At 49.7% G+C, this 13,291-nt stretch overlaps 6 protein-coding genes across 6 annotated transcripts; 4 read left to right on the plus strand and 2 right to left on the minus strand.

The window, feature by feature from the left end:
• Positions 1-1,009: 1,009 nt before the first annotated feature.
• On the plus strand, positions 1,010-3,008 carry DEU56DRAFT_870357 (major facilitator superfamily domain-containing protein; the record flags this gene model as incomplete). Its single annotated transcript, XM_041355622.1, has 13 exons — positions 1,010-1,076; positions 1,137-1,350; positions 1,401-1,511; positions 1,564-1,692; positions 1,746-1,924; positions 1,980-2,061; positions 2,108-2,182; positions 2,232-2,285; positions 2,342-2,483; positions 2,534-2,592; positions 2,643-2,689; positions 2,745-2,863; positions 2,913-3,008. The coding sequence occupies 13 exons, from the start codon at positions 1,010-1,012 to the stop codon at positions 3,006-3,008; spliced, it is 1,374 nt and encodes a 457-aa protein (XP_041210869.1).
• An 82-nt stretch (positions 3,009-3,090) lies between these two features.
• DEU56DRAFT_732488 (uncharacterized protein) lies at positions 3,091-4,095 on the minus strand (the record flags this gene model as incomplete). Its single annotated transcript, XM_041348277.1, has 4 exons — positions 3,091-3,374; positions 3,425-3,641; positions 3,693-3,851; positions 3,904-4,095. 4 exons carry the CDS (start codon positions 4,093-4,095, stop codon positions 3,091-3,093), a joined length of 852 nt encoding a protein of 283 aa, XP_041210870.1.
• A 165-nt stretch (positions 4,096-4,260) lies between these two features.
• On the plus strand, positions 4,261-6,689 carry DEU56DRAFT_209858 (uncharacterized protein). The gene is made up of 4 exons (XM_041345080.1): positions 4,261-4,665; positions 4,720-4,821; positions 4,872-5,689; positions 5,741-6,689. The coding sequence occupies exons 1-4, from the start codon at positions 4,377-4,379 to the stop codon at positions 6,575-6,577; spliced, it is 2,046 nt and encodes a 681-aa protein (XP_041210871.1). The 5' UTR covers positions 4,261-4,376; the 3' UTR covers positions 6,578-6,689.
• Positions 6,690-6,725: 36 nt separating this feature from the next.
• DEU56DRAFT_732642 (uncharacterized protein) lies at positions 6,726-7,430 on the minus strand (the record flags this gene model as incomplete). Its single annotated transcript, XM_041348286.1, has 2 exons — positions 6,726-7,136; positions 7,185-7,430. 2 exons carry the CDS (start codon positions 7,428-7,430, stop codon positions 6,726-6,728), a joined length of 657 nt encoding a protein of 218 aa, XP_041210872.1.
• Positions 7,431-7,794: 364 nt separating this feature from the next.
• Positions 7,795-9,974, plus strand: DEU56DRAFT_732537 (P-loop containing nucleoside triphosphate hydrolase protein; the record flags this gene model as incomplete). The annotated part of the gene is made up of 4 exons (XM_041348281.1): positions 7,795-7,843; positions 7,899-7,992; positions 8,050-8,575; positions 8,625-9,974. 4 exons carry the CDS (start codon positions 7,795-7,797, stop codon positions 9,972-9,974), a joined length of 2,019 nt encoding a protein of 672 aa, XP_041210873.1.
• A 428-nt stretch (positions 9,975-10,402) lies between these two features.
• Positions 10,403-12,667, plus strand: DEU56DRAFT_209862 (uncharacterized protein). Its single transcript, XM_041345081.1, has 2 exons — positions 10,403-11,614; positions 11,677-12,667. The coding sequence occupies exons 1-2, from the start codon at positions 10,774-10,776 to the stop codon at positions 12,474-12,476; spliced, it is 1,641 nt and encodes a 546-aa protein (XP_041210874.1). The 5' UTR covers positions 10,403-10,773; the 3' UTR covers positions 12,477-12,667.
• The last annotated feature ends 624 nt before the right edge of the window (positions 12,668-13,291 follow it).

Consider the following 13,291-nt stretch of genomic DNA (forward strand, 5'->3'; position numbering starts at 1 on the left):
AACACATTGACTAGGTACATAAGTGCATATTATAATATGATTGCCTCTTGCAACAGAGACGCGTGTGCTGTCGTATGTCACGGCCTCCCGAGCAGGATGGGACTCCGTATCCGCTCCTCCGTCAAACATAAACTTCGAAAGTTGGTTACCTCAGCTAATTACACTTTCCCCTTCCACCATGAGTGCACAACTTACCTAAAAACACAGATAATTGAGGTTAGTATGTAGGATATGTCCCAAGAGTCTGTCTTGGAGCAGCTCTTCGCGTTCACCCCAACGCCATAGCTAACTTCGTTCGTAGGCTCGTGCGGCCGCATGTCGGTATAACTTCGAGCTGGGCATCGCCTGGCCCGCATCATCACTGGCACATCTATTTGCCACTTTGCCAAACTAAGCGCTTTGCTGGCCATTGATTCGAAAAAGTCAAAATGCTCTTTCGGACGAACGTGCCGGTGTCTGATTCCCTGACATCCAGAACGCCGTCTTCACTTGTCCAGCACTCAGGAAATTTAGGAAAGCCTCCAACAAACTCAAATGTCCACGTAAAATCGGGCTTGTTTCTGTCCGGATGGCTCCCGTTTATCATTCACATTCACATTAACATTCACACACACAGGGTCGTGCTTTCTCGGGATCAGATTATCGACCTGGCCTAGCTATGCATTCAAACAAAGCTTTGGCCAATGACCTATCTCTGTGCCAGTGTGGGCTCGTGACTTTTCCTAGTCACGAAAGAAGTCGTGCCACCTATACTTTTAAAAGAGCTGGAAAATGCAATCAGATACCCACTCGAACCCTCATTGCCCTGCGACATTCACTACAAACTCATGGCGACCGTAAAAGAACCTGAGAAATGTGACATCGTCAAATCTCCATCGTCAATTTTATCCCGTGTGTCGGAGGATAGCGATCAATTTCTTGCAAGTAGTCTTTCGCTTCGCCTCCTTCAACCTCAATCAATGTTCGTGGGTGACAGGTAACTTTCGAGGAAAATGACACGCGAGATCCCATGAACTTCTCATACAAGAAAAAGTGGACGATCACACTGGTGGCGTGTGCTTTTACTGGGATAATCGGTAATCCAATCTACACCATGAAGCGACCAGAGATTTGACCGAGACAATTTCGTCCTCTAGCTGCAGCGTCGGCCTCTTTTTCTATGGGATACCAGTCGATGATGCGGGACCTTAACTGCACTCAGTTCCAGGCCACTGTCGGGTTGAGCATGTGGGCAATCGGATTTGGCACCGTTCCTCTAATCACTTCATCATTTACGGAAGAATTCGGTCGCCTGAATATATACATCGTCTCATCGTTTGCATTCATGCTTACGGAAATGATGATCGCCCTGTAAGCTCCTTTCTCCCCGAAACGTGACGCTGACTCACAGACCATTACAGGTCACCGAACATACAGATCGTCATGATTGGGCGTCTGCTCGGGGGCGCATTTGGCTCAACAGGTGCAACCTTGGTGGGCGGTTCAATTGCTGACGTATGGAAGCAACATGAGTTGGGCATTTTGAGATATTTACTTGTCTGATCGCTACAGCTGTCTTTACAGGCGTGGACAACCAATGGCGTTCTTCGCTCTTGTTGCTGTTGCTGGAACAGGGCTTGGGCCTCTAATCGCTGGTGTAATCGAGTATAATCCCCGCCTTGGATGGAGATGGATTCAGTGGGTCCATGTTATGTTAGTCTCCTGGAACACATCGCACACATTGTACTGACTAAAGTTTCCTACAGGTTTACAGGGGCTTATTTCATCTCTGTTGTGTTGTTCATGAAAGAAACGCGCGCCACCATAGTTTTGACTCGCCTGGCAAGCAAGAAGCGTAAAGAGACAGGAGATGATAGGTACCAAGCGAAAATTGAAAAACAACACTTGATCACTTTAATCAAGATTTCCTGCACACGACCAATATGTCAGTAAAGTTCATTCGTGATTCACTCGGACCAGCTGACATTTTCTTGTTCCAGATCTCTTGCTGACGGAGCCTATCGTCCAGAGTTTCAGTTTATGGATCGGCTTTACATGGGGCGTTGTCTTTGCCCTTGTAGAGTACGCCGCTCCATGTTGTTGTGCTCGCCGTCTAACCCAGGTATAGATCTGTCTCCGATAATTTCCAGGCGGTCTACGGATTTAACGTACAGGACACTGGATTCGTCTTCAGCACCCTCATGTGAGTCGAAAGCATCTAGAACTCGTGATGATACTATTGTCCGACTTAGAGTTGGAAGTTTCGTTGGATACTTTGCCAACATCTATCAGGAGAACTTATATCAGTGAGCATGGGCTGGTTACATCGCACACTTTTGGATTATTGACCTGTTTGAATTAGAAAACATTATTCTCGTAAACGTCAAGAAGCGCGTCTTTATCTTCCTTGTGTTGCAGCAATCTTCATACCAACCGGGATATTCATATATGCTTGGACAGCAAGACCGGACGTACACTGGATAGCGCCAGCAATCGGTATCACCGTTTGTCCTACGCGTCTTCGTTACGGTTTGCGAGACTGACATTTCTCAAGATATTCATGTCCGGCGCATTTGTGATTTACATGGTGGTCTTCTTGTACATCGCAGATTGGTGAAATTATTTTGACCTGCACGATTGAATGAAACTCATCGATTTTATAGCTATGGGACATACGCATCATCAGCCATTGCATGCCAGAGTCTAAGTCGTGAGTACATCCCTTTCACTACTCTCGATTGCATCTGAACGCCATGAATCGCTAGGAAATCTTTCAACAGCAGCCTTTCCTCTTTTCACGACGCAGATGTTTGCTGGTTTGACGCATAGATGGGGCCTGACGCTGTTCGGATGCATAGGTGCGGCGCTAGTGCCTATTCCATGGGTAAGACAGAACTGGCTACTGCCCGTCAGGTCCTTAATGAATTGCCCAGGTACTTTTCTTTTATGGGTCTAGAATTCGTGCTCGAAGCAAGGTGTCACGAAAAATTCTAGAGGAAGAAGAGTTGCGAGATAACATGAAGAAGTGACTGGATATCGATGGGGAGCGGGAATGACATCCAGTATCTTTCGGTACTGGAGCAAAGGGTATCACAGCACTTTGAATGTAAACTATGTTTCGCTTGTACTTGAATTTGACTGTGTAACTTTAAGATCTTCGGACGGTGAGGACTGAGCGAGCGATACTCGCTGTATAACTGGCCCTGCGCCTTCCCACCCCGGTACCGGTGAGCGATCCTTGGCAAACTCCACCCGCTGGAAATATATTGGTGACAGGAATCCTTCATTGCCATCTGTCAGGACGACGCCATTGGCGGACAAGTAAAACGGAATGCCATCATCAAGGGCTTTCTGCACATCAACAAAAATCAAAATTTGTGAAGAGTTACGCATCCCTGGTTCAGAGCGTAAATATGAGCACGCATGTAGACGAGGTTCCACCTACCGCTCATGACACTGTCTCCCGGAATGCCTTGGGCAAGATGGATGTGATTTCGCTTCATTTTGGATAGGCCTTGCGTAGCTGACATGTGTGTTAAAAGGACAAACCAGCTCATGAACAGGAATTTACCTATGAACTGCCAGGCAACAAGCGTCGTGCCGTGGACAGCCATTGGTACATCCAATGCAGATGTGATAGGCTGCATGTCCAGCGTGACAGTCTGAGACCCAGAGATTTAAACCTGATATTCGTTCGACAAGAAGGTGTGTACCTTCAAGGAATGCCCTTGATTCGCTCTGATCCACCATATGTCAGACGGTGAGTCAGATGACCGAGGCTCTGATAGAAGGTGGTATCGCTGCTTTTGGTCTTTGCTGACAATCTCTTGCAACTGAGAGAAGTTGACATCTCTGAACATGGGATTCGAGAGCTATCCGAAGTGGTTAATGCTATAAAATGTCAAAAGGTCCCTTGCAACTTACGACATCCGTGACTTTGGCATACCCATCTTCTCTCATGTCTAATCCTGCGTTTTTTGCACCATGTCGTAGCAGCCAGCTCAGGCTCTTCGACACCCGTATCCGTGGATCATCACGAGGGTGTCCCCTAAGTTTTGAAGATGGACCCTTCTTCCTATTCTTGTCCGCCTCTTTCAGCTCTTGTGTGATATCCATGTGTCGTGTCCTGTGATATGATTGCGTTCGTTGCGCTAAATTATTCACCAGCCTATGTCTGCTTAAAGAAAAGATGGTAATGGGCCGCATTCAAGCAGTCGAGCCCGGCAAATAAAGCCAAAATGAATTCAGTGACTCACGATGTCACGGTATCACACCGTGCCTGCACGCCAACTACACGTACTACGTAGTTAGGCGCCTTGACCAAAACCCCGCGCCAGTAACAATGCAGATTTCAGTTTCAGTACCTTGATGCAACCACCTGGAGAGTCGCTTTTTCTATGAAGAGACCAATGTCTGCAAGCAACCCTGGACCTCGCTCCTCATCGCGTTTGGCTGGCCTGAAATCCTACCTTTCCACACAGAACCTTCGTACTGTTATACCAACTCGTCGAGCGCTTAGGCGAGGAGAGAGCGGCTATGTCGACGGGCAGACGACAACGCAGAGCTGGAGTCAGTGGGCAGGTCAGAAAATCAGGCGGAATGGATCAGATATAACAACCATGGATGAAGTCACTCTATTTCCTGGCTGGGCATCCCGGTGTCTTACGATTGAACAAGACGATGAAAGTAAGTAACTTTCTTGCCGTGCTTTTGTTGGGCTCACAGGCCTACTTTTTGTAGACGCATTTGACCTAGTTGTATTTGTCTCGGGCTATGCGACCACACGCAGGTCACCAGAGTTTCTTACCCGCTCCCAGCGTGCGTTTCTGAGATTAGCTAGAGGTGCGCTTTTGTGAAACCATGCTGTAACACTATGCTGAAGATATTATCAGGTTATGCATCTCTACCCAAACTACCGGGCCAACAATCGCCCGTCAAAGAATCATCCATGATAGAAATAGACGGCATTAAACTACCTCCCCGTCCAGAAGAAATATCAGATGACTTCGAGATGGAACTTGACAAGGAATTCGACCACATGAGGCACCCACAAAAGCCTTTCACCGAAGAACCATATGACTCTGAATCTGACCCTCAGCCGGCACCTTCACGTTTCGACACGTCAGCACCGTTTGGGAGCGCTCTGCTCCATAAGCAACACAGTAACCTCGAGGCACGTCTGCGACCATTTTGGTCATCTGCATTAGCATCCCGCACTGTACAAATATCCATCTTTGCTGTATCCACTGCCCCGGGCAACTCCGATTCGAAACGTGACGCTCTCGAGCATGGTCCGCTATACATTGAACACGTGGTTACTGGACCAGATGGCGCCTTTGCAAACCCCTTCAAGATTCCCTGGCAGAAGCTATCTAGGCATCCTCTAGCACAACACAGACCATTCGACAGATTAGACATAGAGCAAGAACTACTCGTTGCTGCAAAGCTGTTACCTGAGCCCGCTCCCACACCCGCATACATGATTCCAGCAGACGTCCCAAAGCATATTTCGCTGGTTGTTCCAATCACATCTTCACCCGTCCGTGTGATAACAGACATAGACGATACTGTCAAACTCTCGAACATCACGAGTGGTGCTCGTGCTGTCTTCCGCAATGTTTTCGTTAAAGACCTCGAAGAGACGACTATTCCAGAGATGGGGACATGGTATCAGGCGATGTGGAGGCGAGGCGTTCGCTTCCACTACGTCGTGAGTGTCATGCCATATTTTATGATATACTAATGTTCAGAACCCCTGTAGTCTAATTCCCCCTTTGAACTTCTCCCAGTCATCAAAGAATTTTTGCGGATATCCGACCTCCCGCAGGGATCAATTTGCCTTAAATCCTACAATGGTAGATCCTTCTTCAACGCCCTTCTTTCTGACCCCGCCACACGCAAGCGCGCGAATGTGGTTGACGTCCTAGACGGTTTTCCCGACTCGAAGTTCATCCTGATTGGGGATTCAGGCGAGCAAGATCTGGAGCTGTATGCGTCCATCGCCATGGAGCGTCCACAGCAGATTCTGGCTGTGTTCATCCGAGACGTACATGATGCCGGGCTTGCGGATGCTACAGGTAGTATGGCGAATCTCATGACCACGAAGCCTCCAGTCAAGAAGACGAGTTTGCCAGCACAGCCCCTTGCTACCCGACCACACCCCCTTCGCTCGATGTCTGATCCGGACACTTTGAATAACTCGGAGCTGTACGTTGCAAATTCGGGATCATCCATGAAGAGGAGACCTACACCCAAATTTACCCTACCCCCACAATCATTTTCCTCATTCGATATTCCCGAAAATGTAACACCAGAATCTAAAAGCAAATTCACGCCGAGGATGTCCGTGGACTCCATGAGCTCGGCTGGTTCGAGTTCGAGTTCTTTGTCGCGCAACTTCAGACGGGCGACTGGTCAAACGACGCCGCCAATGACGGAGGCGGAGAAGAGACGTTTCGAGTTGCAGAATCGCGTGAACAAAGCAAGATTAATGATGGGACCTGACATCGTTCTGCGAATGTTCAGGCTCCCAGAGGAGTGTATAGAGACTGAGCAGCTTCTAGAACCACTGAAGGATAGGAACGGGAGACCCACATAGGGATGTATACGGCCTAATTGTAATTTATGTATCGAGCTCGCATGTATGGGTAATGAAGATCCACAGGTATATGGATACAGTCCGTATGTTGATTAGGAGGATGTGACAGGCGCAGACTTTTCTTTTGTAATCGACTGGTTACGCGACGCTAATTGCTTGTCCAATTCAAGCATATATCCGCTGAGCTCCTGAGGCAACATGTGAGATACGTGTCAACCGGAGCATGGACGTGGCTTACAGTGTTATTAGGCTCAAATTGAAGGCCGAGAGAGATGGCATCTTTGGCCTCTTCTATGTGGCCCAGCGCGACGAGTGCCTTTGCTTTTCTGAAATGACCTTTCGGCCATTGTCTCCGGACGGAAATGACGGTTTCGGCGTCAACAAGCGCGCCGAGGTAGTCACCGAGCTCAAGAAGAGCTGCTGAGCGGTTGGATACAACGGTCGAGAGTTCTTCTCGTAGTATTGCAGCACTTTCCCAAGCTGGTCTCTGCACGGCTATACTTGCTGCCATGTTGTACTTTGAGAGAGCTTCTCGAGTCCTGTTGAGTTTGTATAGGTTCTATGTGAAAAGTCAGCAAGATATGCATAAGACGGTCAGAAGACAGACATTTCCCTCATCCTTCATATTCGTTACTGCCTGCGAGAGTTTCTGCTGTACGACGGTTGGAGGAGGTGGACAACGTAAGGTGGGGTTTGTGACAAGAATCTTGGAGACACGATTGAGAGCGATAAAGTCTACGTTGCACTGCTTGCATTTTTCTAGCTTGTGTGGGTTGCAGAAAGCGAATGCAGTACTTGGACCTCCTACTGCTATGTCTACAGGCTTAAAGTCGGCTTCGATGCGAGCCTGCATGACTGGGTCTGGCTGAGGAGTAGGCATGGCTTGTTGAGCTTGCTGAGCTTGCTGCGGGTGTGGGTGGACATGAGGGGCCTTCTGTTGACCTGCTGGAGCTTGCTGAACTTGTTGAGACATTTTAATGGTCGATGTCACCGTCTACGTTGACCAAAAGTCATAAAGCTAACCAAAAAGGCAAGTGGCGGTGTGTGAGAGCAATGACCCATTAATGGATTTTAATTAGTCAGCATCTGTGAACACCGGAATTTTTTATCAAAATTGTGGTTGCTCAGCTTTCTTTCTTCATCCACCAACATCGGTCTTTCTCTAGAACATCAACGACAGAAAAAAAGAACGGTCAAGTTCATCATTTCGACTTAATATGACCAATGGAATTGTAAACGGCAACGCAAGTCTAGAGACTCAGTTTGGTACGTATATTATCTTTGTACCCTTTCTCACAACAACTAATATCCTTGGTTTCAGCTTCTCTCGGCATCAATGGAACGAAATCTGCATATGTTCCTCCTCATATGAGAAATGCGCAGCGCGCTACCCCACCCCCGCCACCATCCAACGGGTACGTCATTTCCTTCTGATTTAATATGCTGTGTTCAACACAAGCGCTGGTATGTAGGACCGGCTGGAACGAGCCCCAAGCTTCACCACGTAGTGGATTTGAACCCCTTCGTGGCGCTGCTCCCGCTTCCAAAGGTTCCGCCTTTGTCAGCACTCCATTCAGCAGTCCCTCCCGCGGAGGTAGCAGTGCAAGTGATTGGGCTGGTCGCCCATCTACCAATGGATGGACCGCCAGAGAACCCCGTGGAGATAGCCAACAGCGTGATTCTTCCGGATTTGGTGCCTGGCGCAATGGTGTTCATGTCGTCGGCCCTCGCAATCCGCGCATGGAGAAGGAGCTTTTCGGAGATCCGACTGACCCATCCAAGCAACACACCGGCATCAACTTCGAGAAGTACGATGATATTCCTGTCGAGGCAACAGGCGCTGGAGTCCCGGAACCCGTTACAGCTTTTACCAACCCCCCACTAGACCCTGTTCTCTTGGAGAACATCGCATTCGCTCGTTACACTACTCCGACTCCCGTTCAAAAGTACTCCATTCCCATCGTTGCTGGTAACAGAGATTTAATGGCCTGTGCTCAGGTATGTATTTTCCTTTGAGTAATATGAAGACACTCACGTCCCACTTCAGACTGGTTCAGGCAAGACAGGAGGCTTCCTCTTCCCTATTTTCTCCGCCTCTTTCGCTTCTGGACCTCGTGCCCCACCGCCTGAGACCCCATCAATGGGGTACTCACGCTCACGTAAAGCCTACCCTACTGCCCTTATTCTTGCTCCCACCCGTGAGCTTGTCAGTCAAATTCACGAAGAAGCACGTAAATTTGCATACCGCTCTTGGGTTCGCCCGGCAGTGGTGTATGGTGGTGCCGACATTAATCAGCAGCTGCGTTTGATCGAGCGTGGCTGTGATCTCCTCAGTGCTACTCCTGGACGGCTCGTCGACCTAATTGAGCGTGGCCGGATCAGTTTAGCAAACATTCGCTACCTTGTCCTTGATGAGGCTGATCGCATGCTTGACATGGGTTTCGAGCCCCAGATTCGCAGGATTGTCCAAGGCGAGGACATGCCTGGCACAGAGGATCGCCAGACGCTTATGTTTAGTGCCACATTCCCACGTGATATCCAAATGCTCGCACGAGACTTCCTGAAGGACTACATATTCCTATCTGTCGGTCGTGTTGGTTCAACCTCTGAGAACATCACTCAGAAGGTCGAGTACGTTGAGGACAATGACAAGCGTTCCGTTTTGCTTGATCTCCTCGCGTCTGATCCTCCTGGCGGGTTGACCCTCGTCTTCGTAGAGACAAAGCGCATGGCCGACATGTTGTCTGATTTCCTCATGTCAAACCGCCTCCCTGCTACGTCCATCCATGGCGATCGCTCCCAGCGTGAGCGTGAGATGGCTTTACAGACCTTCCGCACCGGACGTACTCCAATTTTAGTTGCTACAGCCGTCGCAGCACGTGGTCTTGATATTCCTAATGTCACTCATGTGATCAACTATGACCTGCCTTCGGACATTGATGACTACGTCCACCGCATCGGTCGTACTGGTCGTGCCGGAAACACCGGTGTCTCCACTGCATTCTTCAACCGTGGGAACAAGAACATTGTCCGCGATCTTCTCGAACTTCTTCGCGAGGCTAACCAGGAGATTCCTGCTTGGTTGGAGAGCGTCGTACATGAAACAACCTTTGGAGGATCGAGTTTCCGTGGCGGTCGTGGCCGTGGAGGTGGAGGCGGTAGTAGCAGTGGTGGTGCTGGACGGGGTGGTCGTGGTGGCAACCGCGACTACAGGCAGTCTGGCTACGGCGGCGCCAGCAATTATGGTGGAAGCTTCGGACGTGGTGGCATGAGCTACGGCAATGCTCCTTCCCCTTCCCCTTCTTCATACGGTGGCGGCGGAGGAGGTTATGGTTCCGGCGGAGGTTATAACAACAATGGAGCAGGTGGTGGTGGTGGCGGATCAGGCTGGTGGTAAATATACTATCGCCAGCCGCAAATCTACTCGCCTCCCACTCAAACGTATCGAATTCTTCTTGGCCTGCAGCTTCTCTCGGATTTCCTCAATTCGCCTCGATTTCGCCTTCATGAAAATGACCCTGGTTACAACAAACTCTTCGCCCTATGCACTCAAACATCCTTCTCGCTGTGTTTCGCTTTCTTTCCCTCTCTCACGCACGGACTCCTTGCGCTGCTCTTTCAACCTGGTTTGTCTCGTTGCTCCTGCTCATCATGAAGACTACGGCCTATATTACATTCGTCGTCTGTGTTTCTATTGTCTCGGTGCGGTATATGTCTACCCTAATTCTCTCCCTCAAGCGCCACCTCCTCCCCGCATTATAGATAGACGTTAAACGGCGGGCCGTAGACATGAGCAGCATACATCATTTGTCAGTCATCGTTTCGCGATATCCACTCATTTATTGGCATTGCGACGCGCGGTCGGACATTATTTGATATTATCACGAGACAATTTTTACTGTTAGAGCATCGCATATCCTGTACCGTAGTCTTTCCTGTCTTATTCTATCAAATCCTAGACGCCTTCCCATTGCAGGCTGTTTAACTCTCAAGCTCTAGTGAGACTCCGGAGGGTGCGAAAATGGATCGGCTGTCGTAGCCACCGACTCGTAGCAGTTGGTCTCCACGTCAGCACAAGGACCAGCGCCGGAATCCGTACGTATTTCAGACGTTCCGTCCTTCACTCTTCTCGCTTCAGACGTTACAGTTTACCAGCTTTTTCCGATTCTTTTCCTTCCTTGAATTTCTGCCACAAGATGTATCGAGGATCGTCGCCCGCATCCGATGAGCCGGAATTTCAGCCGTTGAGGAGGCTTAAACCGTTACCTAAACGTAGACGCACTTCAGACGCGCCCGCTCCAGCAGCAGACGACCTCATCCATCCCATGTCCGACATTCTCGGCGCAGAATCTCTCGCAGAAGAACTCATTTCTCATGCTGACTCCTTCTCTCTGCAGTCTTACTACGCCTCTGTGTTCGGTGGCACCCGCAACGGGGACACCCTTGATCTGAGCGCGGCGTACCAACTCGGGAAGATGGGCAAGTCGGAGGAGGACCAGAGTGAGGGTGACTATACGGATCATCTCCAGCAACCTGGGAACACGAAGAAGAGGAAGGTCCCAGCCAACATGACAGGCGCGGCGCAAGGGCGGGAAGCGGAGCCGCAGTTGGGTGCAGAGGATGAGATTTTGGACAGCTTGGCGCTATTGAATGGTCGGGCTAGCCACGGCCTTGACCTTTCTGTGCTGCCATCACCGGTGACCCCAACCCCCAGGAAGGGAAAGATCAGTCCATCAACGCTGGCAGGTCTCCAGCACAAGGAGCTGCTCAAGCACCGTAAGCGCCAGCTTGCAGCTGTCTTGGGAGCTCTTTCTCTTGGCGATACACTTGCCCTTGATCAAGCATTATCGACTCATTTGCCCTTTGCGGGTTCGATGATCAGATCTGGCTCTAATCCGCCCAAAGTACGGCTCTCGCGTCGACGTGTTCCACGTCTCGCTCGCGCAGCAAGAACTCTTGCCAGTACAGCCCCAATGCTCCCTCAGAAGAAGCCTTCATTTCCAACCGCTCAATTCTTGTTCACGTTTTCTAGCGCAAGTGAGTCGCAGACATGCTATCTAACTGATTTCAGAACCTGATCAGAGCTGGTTTAATATCAGCATCGGATCGCCTCGTTGCGACGAAACAGGAGGTGCTTGCACTCAGGAATCGGTTCGAAAATGAACTCGCACGTCAAGCGGCTAAAGTGGCTAAAGCAGCTGCCGATGCTAAGCAAGCGGCACTTACGGCAAGCAAAGGGGCTAAGTCAAAGCGGGGAGAGAAAACGCAGCAGCGGGCACTCAAGGGTGCAGCTGAAGGCGGGGATCAGGTAGCGGAGTTTTCGGAATTGCCAGGGGGGAAAGGCAAGGGAAGTAAAAAGAAAAAGCGGAATGCACTTGCTATCGCATCGAATCCACATCACCGCAAAAATTACGTTCCTTCCAGACTTCCTTCATCTGGACAGGCTAATGTGGTTCAGGCGAATGCCAATGCTCAGAACATGCTTGGGCCACTGCCACTTCGCTTCCTCTCGGCACAAATACCGCCTCGCAGACGCAAGAAGGCAAACACGGCTACTCCCACTGCGCAAATAGTTAATCCTGCAGATGAATGGATCTGCCCACGTTGCGAATACTCCCTTTTCTATGGAGAGGGGCCAGAATATCGTCAAGCGGTGAAGAACCGAAAACAGATTCTTCGTAGAAGGCGACGGGCGCAGGAGCGTGCTGCAGGCGGACTGAACGCCTCCAAGACGCCTGCAAATTTGGCACCGTCTGACGAAGAAGAAGAAGATTACGACAACGACAACGATTATGACCCAACTCCTGCACGGTCCCCCGCCATCGTAAAGCAGTCTGATTGGAAAGAAGCCCCGGATATAGGCAGGTCTAGAGGGCAGGATTTCATACAAACTGGATAGCGTATTCACTGATCCAATTCCGCTCTTTCCATCTCATTTTGCATAACGCCATCTCTAGTTGTGGAAGGCATCGCATTACTTACTGACATGTTATCACAAACCGCATCTTTATCTAATAGACGGACATTTGGAATTTATTGGGAGTCGTATGCAGTCGCGTTGGCAAATATATAGTCATTTGAGGCAATTTCAATGGAGAACCCAGAGAGAACCATGACTGTGATTTGACAGGCCGCTTCCACGGGGCAGCCGCGTGCAGCAAGGCGTCCTGATGGAAAACGTCGCCGATCGTTGTAAGCGTCACTGTTTAAAGCATGAAGCTGAGAGTATGTTTCGAATGCAACTTTTTCTCGTACTCCCACTCTCTGCTTAGCATTTGCTATCTTCTTCTGTCGCGCTCGTCCTAGGACCTAGATTCCTGACGAAGGTCAGCATTAGCACGGCCGCGGCGCTTTTTCGCGAGGCTGATCATCACGTTTGTTCACGTAAACCAGATCCATCACATCTTGACGAACAAGCTTTGTCTATACACTTCCGGCAAAACGTGCGTTTCTGATCAAAACTTGTGAGGCCATTTTCGACCTATCCGCGATTGAGCAACGGATGCGGACAGCCATGTATCACTTCGGGTGATGATCTTTGTTCGACTCCGTGTCTAGAATGGCTCGCTCCTTGGTGCGGTACCGCGATTTCGCTCCCCCACCTACATATTCATTCACTCCAACTTGTCATTGATTGACTTCTGACGATCTATCTTTCATTTCGGGGATATAGCCTCGAGGCTCCTGACACGCACTCTAATCGCAACAGTGTCG

Source organism: Suillus clintonianus (genome assembly GCF_016758775.1).
Source record: "Suillus clintonianus strain FC179 chromosome Unknown DEU56scaffold_19, whole genome shotgun sequence".
Classification (NCBI taxonomy): domain Eukaryota; kingdom Fungi; phylum Basidiomycota; class Agaricomycetes; order Boletales; family Suillaceae; genus Suillus; species Suillus clintonianus.